At 33.0% G+C, this 8,274-nt stretch overlaps 1 protein-coding gene across 2 annotated transcripts; it reads left to right on the top strand.

Annotated features, from left to right (window-relative positions):
- The first annotated feature begins 287 nt into the window (after window positions 1-287).
- LOC106720834 (U8-agatoxin-Ao1a) lies at window positions 288-8,047 on the top strand. Of its 2 annotated transcripts, none has more exons than XM_014515630.2 (4): window positions 288-341; window positions 5,993-6,104; window positions 6,523-6,598; window positions 7,064-8,047. In XM_014515630.2, the coding sequence occupies exons 2-4, from the start codon at window positions 6,020-6,022 to the stop codon at window positions 7,224-7,226; spliced, it is 324 nt and encodes a 107-aa protein (XP_014371116.2). In that variant the 5' UTR covers window positions 288-341; window positions 5,993-6,019; the 3' UTR covers window positions 7,227-8,047. The 2 variants fall into 2 exon arrangements, with proteins under 2 accessions (XP_014371116.2, XP_045539526.1); XM_045683570.1 differs by having other exon boundaries at window positions 7,091-8,047.
- Window positions 8,048-8,274: the final 227 nt, after the last annotated feature.

Genomic DNA, 8,274 nt, shown 5'->3' on the forward strand with positions numbered 1-8,274 from the left:
AAACAGAGAAGTAAGTGAGAAAAAGTAGACATCCCTTAATAGCCATTATTTCTATATTTATTTACTTTATGCATAAATAACATGACATCTAAAGATGAAAAAAATTAACCTTGGAAGTGAATTCTATAGTGATTACCAATTAGTTAGACTTACAATAAAATGCATTTAAAAATATCCTTAAGATAAATTTTGTTATTTTCAGCTCTATGTAGATCCGCCTACTGGTTTCGGATCGGGCTGTGGTATAAGGGCAGGCTCGGCGCGCTGGCACTCACTCGTGCTGCGACTCGCCTCCCGGACAGTCGGGGAGGCGTCCCCACGTAACGGAAACAGACGCGCGCGTACGTATTTACCCCTACTATTTATTGTCTGTGTTTAGTGCCACTAACGGTGAGTCGAGAATTGTGTGGTAATATTTGTGTCGGTTTAGGTAATATTTTTTTTCTATTGATTTTTACAGGACTTTTGTTTTAATAAATTAAAGCGATTTAATACATTTTTAAAGGAAATTATGCAATTTTGTATTAATGTTCTTTATTGTCAGTCTAAAACGATAGTTAGAAATGATAATAAGTTCTTTTTTTTTAAATTTCCATTTTCATTTCCAAAGTCTAGGGTATGGACGGGCAATATTGAGATGTTGGGCAAAAAGAAAAATTTGTATCAATACTTGTAGTCATTTTTAAAAATAGACAAATATAGTGTCTTACGATACCCCATATCTTGTAGTTGCTAGTAAACAAACTACAATTATTGCGGTAGCCAAGTTTCATTTCCATCTGTGACATAAACATTAATTTTGGTTAAAACATAGTGGTAATTGGAGGTATACATAATATGGCAAATTATGGTCTTCGTGTATAATATATTCTTATCGCAACTGTATGTATACTACTAGACGTAATTATATCGTGTAAAATTGTCATTAACCAATGAATGTACTTAAAATAATAACCTAAATTCAAGTTTTAAATTGGTTTTTAACTAATCAGTATACATATATCGTAAAATGAGATATATAAAATAGTAGCTGTCGCATGCGACTCTGTCCGCGTGGAATTAAATAAAAAAAATAATAAGTAGCCTATGTGATCTTCCAGACTATGTTCTTCATCTGTGCTTAATTTCATCAAATTCCGTTGAGCAGTTCCGGAGATACTTTCAAACAAACATCCATCCATCCATCTAAATATTCGTATTGTTAATATTAGTATGAGTATGATGTACCAAGCGGGTAAAAGGAAACAAATTGCAGCTATCACTAAGAAAAAGGTTGAGTGATTTAATATTAACGTTTGTCGTAAGCTTATGTATTATCCTCCATAAGTATTTGGCAGAGTTATTACATTGAATATTAGAAATTCAATTGATTTATAAGTAGAATCTTTGTTGTAACAATAAATGGCTCAGCCGTAAGCACGCCACTGACTTGTTGACCGCAAAAGCTCTCATAAATATTCAAGAGGGCATTACGAGCTTTCATTTGTTTACTAGTAATTTTTGTTTCGTTGAAGTATTGTCATGGTAACAATAGTAAAAATCCTAAGTATTTACCATTATTTTTATAATCTATATATATAAAAGAAAGTCGTGTTAGTTACACTATTTATAACTCAAGAACGGCTGAATCGATTTGACTGAAAGTTGGTGGGCAGGTAGCTTAGAACCAGGAAACGGACATAGGATAATTTTTACCCCGTTTTCTATTTTTTATTCCGCGCGGACGGAGTCGCGGGTAAAAGCTAGTCTATATATATAAAAGAAAGTCGTGTTAGTTACACTTTTTATAACTCAAGATCGGTCGAACTGATTTAGCTGAAATTAATGGGGAGATAGCTTAGAACTAGGAGACGGACATAGGAACTTTTTTTATCTTGTGTGCATTTTTTTTATTCCACGCGGACGGTGTCGCGGGTAAAAGCTAGTAAAATATAGTTAATACTTTTTCTTCGTCATCATTGCTTAGATCTTTATCTTGTATACGTCTACAAGTTTATTTTTTTTTGTTCGTCATAAATTTATCAAATTGTAAAAGGCATGCCTTAGGGCGGAATTTAATTAGTCGTTAACGTCCGCATGCATTCAAGCTACAGCGCTCGCATGCGAGAACCATTTACATTCGTAATGGCCCGCATGAGTTGGGCGATAGTCCTTACTATAGCATACTGCGTTTTATATGTGTCAAATAAGTCTCCGTATCTGTACGACGCTTGTTTTACATCGACCGATCATTTTAATTAGTCGTTAGACGATATGAGCGACTTCACGTATACATACTTTACAAAGACTGAGTTATCGACTAATGGAATTGCGCCCTTATATAAAGACAATATTTATTTATTTTGGAAGACAAAGGGTGTCCTTTATTATAATAACTGTGACTAATAATGATAAATAATGCCTTTTAATGAAAGCTCTGAGATGTAAGAACTTATTCCAATTATGTAAGATCCATATAGTGGAATAATATCAAGGTTTCTAGTTATTACATTGATATATGACGTCAGATGAACGATATTCCTGATGACGGGTTCTAACTTCAAATGTAATAAATTCTACTCACAAATTTACATATCTCAGAAGAACGGAGAATTTGTGCCGTAATAATTTCGAATGTAACACTTACATATGTCGACAAAAGGATTTAGTAATTTCTGGGAAATGGTAATCTTCCTGAAAATTTTATAATCTATACTCATAATAATAATTGCAATATAAAAAATTTCTACTTGAGTCAATAAAGAAGGAAAATAACAAAATGGTTAATTTCAGGTACCTTTTATTTGTTTAAAACTTTTTTAACGATCGATATCACCACTTTTTAAAAATGGATTTGAACTTAGACTCAATTTATTAGCAAGGGATAAGCTACTGCACTGATTTTAATTAATTTTACATCAATAGAAAACAAACGTAACAAAATAGAATCGGTTAAATAAAGAAAAATAATTTTATTCGTTGTTATGCATAAAATATACCTTAAAGCATAAAATTCAATTATTCCATTCTATTATCAACATGTCATTTTAACTTTACATAATTGGGGCTACATTTGTTGCCGTAAAATTATAAAAACTAAACACCAGAATTACAAGACATTAGACAGGTTTCTTATGTCTTGAACAACTAACTTCGAATACCTGTTCCTAAATTCAATTAAAACAGTATTACCGTTTCATTTCTTGTGAAAAGGTAGCGCGTGCGACAACCTTTAATCCACTTAGTCTTTCTTTACTGTTAATCGATAGCTTTTTTATTACGCCCATAAAATATATTGAATGGCACTCTCATTGATAAGATATATTTATGTTTACATTATGTAATTTATGTATATATAAGGAACTGCAAAAACTTACTCATTGATTTCCATTGCCAAACGAGTAAACGGCCAAATAACGAGGCGAACGATGCCGATGGACATCTCCAAATGCAGATGCGTTGATTGAACCTATTGTTCTCTGTTTTTAAGCAGTGAGAAGGATAACATTATGGTTTGTTTTTGTTGTGTCTCGTCAGTAGAAACTCACTGTAGATGTTATTACGTTGATAAGCAATAACATGACAAAAACAATTGCGTGTTCTTTTGTTACATATCACGAAATCACATTGTTGTTTAAAATATATTTAAACCAATTACGCATGTAAATGTTTTTTCGTGCCCATTTGAATGTAACCTCAAGAAATACCAAAAAGATAATATTTCTTTGTCTTGATTAGTTTTTTTTCCATTTATGAGAAATGAAAGAATTAAAATTAAATATTGTAAAGGTTTTGTTCAAGTATTTTCGCGTTGATCTTACTCTTATTTTTTTTATTCCTAAGAACATTATATCATACATACAAGCATACAAGCAAGTGAAATAAAACACTGTACAATAAAATTACTATCAACGACAAAGTGACAAATTTCTTTATAATTTGTCCAGCTTATTGAAATAAGATATCAAGTAAAAATAAGTTTTTTCCGCCGCACCCATGGTTGACCTGTACTTTAACTATTTAGGTCAAATGTATCATCCTATATTTTACGCTTTATTGCATTTAGTTTATTCATAGTCTTGTAGAGTGATAGACGGTCAACAATCTTGTAAACTTCCAACTGGTAACATCTTACTAATATTATAAATGCGAATGTTTAGATGGATGGATGGAACGATGTTTGATTGAAGGTATATCCGGAACGATTAAACAGATCTTGATGAAATTTGGTACAGATATAGAACATAGTCTAGAAGAACACATAGGCTACTTATCAATTATTACTGTCTAAAAATGAATTGAAAAATGTTAATTTTGTATTAAGTAAGTGTTTATAGATAAATTTATGTAAGGATTTCGACGAAAACGTTTCATGAATTTTCCGAGTTGTGGTTGAAATTAGCTAATGCTCTTTTAATATATTATTTCGGGACGGACTATTTGTTTGTTTTATTCCCAGTAGTGTTCGCGAGTTAGCAAATTAATTGTGACAATGCGTATGCCATTGACTAGTACAATATGAAAATATTCTTAACCAACAATTCATGTACATATATTTATTTTACATTTCCACTAAAACTAATATGAAATGACGTTGAAATAGTAGTCAAATGTAGAGCTTAACTTTACAATTTACAAAAGAAAATAATTCATAATATCTTTGAATGAATACTTAATTTGCGGTGTAACCTATTTCTACCTTTAACAGTTTTATTATACTATTGTTGAATATTAGTAGTATTACTAATTAATAAGGAAGATTATACACGCTAGGCAAAATCCTAGAATCTATATATATCGGTCACACCTAGTATGAAATAAAAAGTAAAAATATATATTATCCAACGTATATACAATAAAAAGGTTGTTATTTCCACTAAAAGCCTCAAAGTATGTTTTAGGACCAAATTGACTGATGCTTAAGACAGAAAAATTCGCCTTTGCGTCGTTAACTTTAAGTGGTGTCATTGGGGACGAGTCTTTTTGTGGTCGGTCGCGTTTTGATATTAACGGAATACATTCTTGAGTTTAGAGAGCGGAATAAGCGTTTATCGTAAATTTCAACTTTTATTTAACATTGAACTTAATGTTGTGTGGAATAAAGTACCAAATCGACTGCGTAAACTCTCATATACACATATGTTTTAACATAAATGAGGTAGTCACAAATAATAAAACCATGTCCCTGTACTTTGGGATAGTAATCACAAAAAACATCGTATCTTTTTTTTTTAAATCTTACTAATATTATAAATGCGAATGTTTAGATGGATGTTTGTTTGAAGGTCTCTTCGGAATGGCTTAACGGATCTTGATGAATTTTGGCACGGTTGTAGAACATAGTCTGGAAGAACACGTATAAAGATATTTTTAATGCCGCGCAGATAGAGTCGTTGGTGACAGCTAGTATTTTATACAGTCAAAACAATTTTTTTCTAAATTTTTCATAAAATATTATAATAATCAAATATTCTACTAACATTTATAGTAGCCATATTACTTTACACCTAAAAGTACTTTAATAAAATAAACATCTCTAAGAAATCTCCAACAGTATAATTATCAATCTTTTAACTCAACAAATATCGTGCTAAGGAATTCACGAGACGATGCCAAAAGCAAATACGCATCATTTGAGATTTGAGGGAATACATTGCGTCTTTATGCTGATATTGAATGAACACTTAGTAATTCACACGCAGAAATGTACGATTAAATTTTAAAAAGCTGTTTTGTATGTGCTTAGTGTTTTAAGTTCCAAAAAGAATTAAGTTACTTTGTGATAATTTCAAATAATGTTTCTTCCACATAAAAAATAACATAAAGAACTTCTTTTCCTACTTGGGGTGAGGACAAGTGCCAAGTTATCGACTATTTTAATTTTGTCAGAAATATGTATCCGTCATTGTATTTTGTATTGAGAGAGGTGTGTTCGTTTCCGATACTTTATACTTCAGCTTTAGTTTAGGTTAACTTAAATCAAACCGGTTTATATGTACTTTTTACTATGCAGACGAAGAGCGGGAGGTTTGCCATCAGTATGCCGCGCGCCGGCGCAATGTTCCTCGCGCTAGCAGCTGCACTGCTTGCGGTGCACTCCGCAGATGCTTCCTACATTGATCCTGGTAAATACCATCTATAGTATACGATCTTTCACACACCATACCTAGCGTCTTTTATAATCAATCGGAAAATTCGGTCCCTCGTTTCCATAAAGATTTTCCTCCTTCGTCTATCTCGAGAAATGTGACTGACCATTGTTACTTCAGTCTAGGTTAAATTTGACTAAATAATTAAAAATGTATTGACGATTTATTAATTTATTTTTGTTTAGTAATTATTTCGTAAACAAAAGTTACCAGAGACTGATATCGAAAGCAGAGACAAGAAACAAAGACAATAAGTCATTGTAGGCGATAACGAATGACCCGAAACTTGACATTCACCTCATAACACCTCCACCTCAAGCTGCATGATAGTATATTGTTTCGAAATTGAATAAAGTTAACATAAACATATAAAAATTAACATTAATACCAACAGGAGACGACGATGTCGATCTAGATTGGGCAGAATACGTTGACCCGAACGAATTGCAAAACTTACGAGATGTTGGGAAGTGAGTAAATAGAGTTTAAATTTAACATTTTTCCGTTTGATTTACTTGCAGTCGGACATTCATTTACTTCGTTCACTGTAATTTTTATACTATGTTTTTACGTTATTAACGTATTACAGTGAAATTTTATTAATTAAATCTTTTAAATCAAAAAATTTCATTTCATCACATCTTTCAGTATTAAAAAGGAGCATTATTTGAAAACGAATTTTGACACCAGACAACTTTGAACGAGTTAAAAACTGCATAGGTTTTTCAAAAATCACCGTAAAAGTGAAAAATTTAGTCATTTTTATAAATTCATTATTCCATAAATAATGTATTCGTAGTGATTTAATTCTTAAAACTTACTTATTGCAAAATGTACTAGACATACACGAGTATCAATCATGTAGAAGACGTATCATTGAAGCAGTAGTAGCACGGATCGTAACTTAGGCTAGCTATTCGATGATGTGATTTCAGACGATCGTCGCTGATCTACGTTTTCAGGCGCGCCTGCATCCCGCGCGGCGGTAACTGCGATCACCGTCCCGGTGACTGTTGCCACTCCTCTTCCTGCCGCTGCAACCTGTGGGGCTCCAACTGCCGCTGCCAGCGCATGGGCCTCTTCCAAAAGTGGGGCTGAGCCCCGTCACGCGCCCCCGCAGCCCCATCTGACGCCCCGACCACCGCACTACATCGGACCTCTTGCTTTCAACTTCATTTATATCTATTTCTATCCCTCACCTACCTTCACATCTTAGATTTGATCGCCATTCAAAACAGGGACCTAGATATTTTAGTTTGAAAATATTTTTGGACCTATTATACAAAATTTAGAATTGCATTATATGTTCCGTTTGCAGTTACTATTGGGTTATCTTTTGTTTAATTCTTTCGTCTGAATGTGACGAGCGTCCGCTTACGTGGTTGGGCAATCACCCAGCCTTATTGCCCAATCAGTACGCCCTGACGTCATGCTCGGCCATTCAGACCTTGCCGACTGTCCACAGCATCGGGTTCTGGGTGCTTGTATTTTTGTTTCCTTTTTTATTTAGGCTCAGAACCCCAAGCTCTGGCAGCGTTTAACTTCTTAAAATGTATGTATGTAGAGTATAAGCTAAACGTAGAAAGTAGCGCTAATATTGATGGTAAACTTATGTCAATAGGAAAGTAGCTGTCATTACAAAATAATAAAAAAAATTATCGTAATAAATGTTCTAGTTATGTAAGAGACTAACGATAATAGAAAACTTGGTGGAAGATTCAACAGAAAGCCTTTGGAAAGAACAGCGCCATTTGTATTTGCGATTGGCAACTTAGATTTTAACTTATATATGTGTCAACAAACAAGTAATTCATTATATCTAGAAGGAATCTTAATGTATTACGCTCTCGCACAGGGGGTATAAGGTATTGCAGCCTAGTAGACTTTCTGTACGTAGCTTCTTATATTGTACGTTCCTGATGGAATATGGTAAAATATAACTTTTATTGGAATATGGAAATGATATATTGTATTAATAAATGTTTATGAAGATTGATACGTTTTTTATTTGTTTTGTGCCCTTTTAAAAAATTTAGTTTACAACATTACTAACGCCCAAAAGCGTCGATGGCTCAGGTTAAGCACTTGACTTGCAATCCGCAGGTCATGGGTTCGAATCCATGTACCAATGTGTATTTCGATTTTC

This window comes from Papilio machaon, chromosome 22 (genome assembly GCF_912999745.1).
Source record: "Papilio machaon chromosome 22, ilPapMach1.1, whole genome shotgun sequence".
NCBI lineage: Eukaryota > Metazoa > Arthropoda > Insecta > Lepidoptera > Papilionidae > Papilio > Papilio machaon.

Coding starts and splice junctions, on each gene's coding strand:
- LOC106720834 (XM_014515630.2), top strand. CDS start 6,020: ATGCCGCGCGCCGGCGCAATGTTCCTCGCGCTAGCAGCTGCACTGCTT. Junction 6,105..6,522: donor TGCTTCCTACATTGATCCTG/GTAAATACCATC, acceptor TAATACCAACAG/GAGACGACGATGTCGATCTA. Junction 6,599..7,063: donor AACTTACGAGATGTTGGGAA/GTGAGTAAATAG, acceptor ATGTGATTTCAG/ACGATCGTCGCTGATCTACG.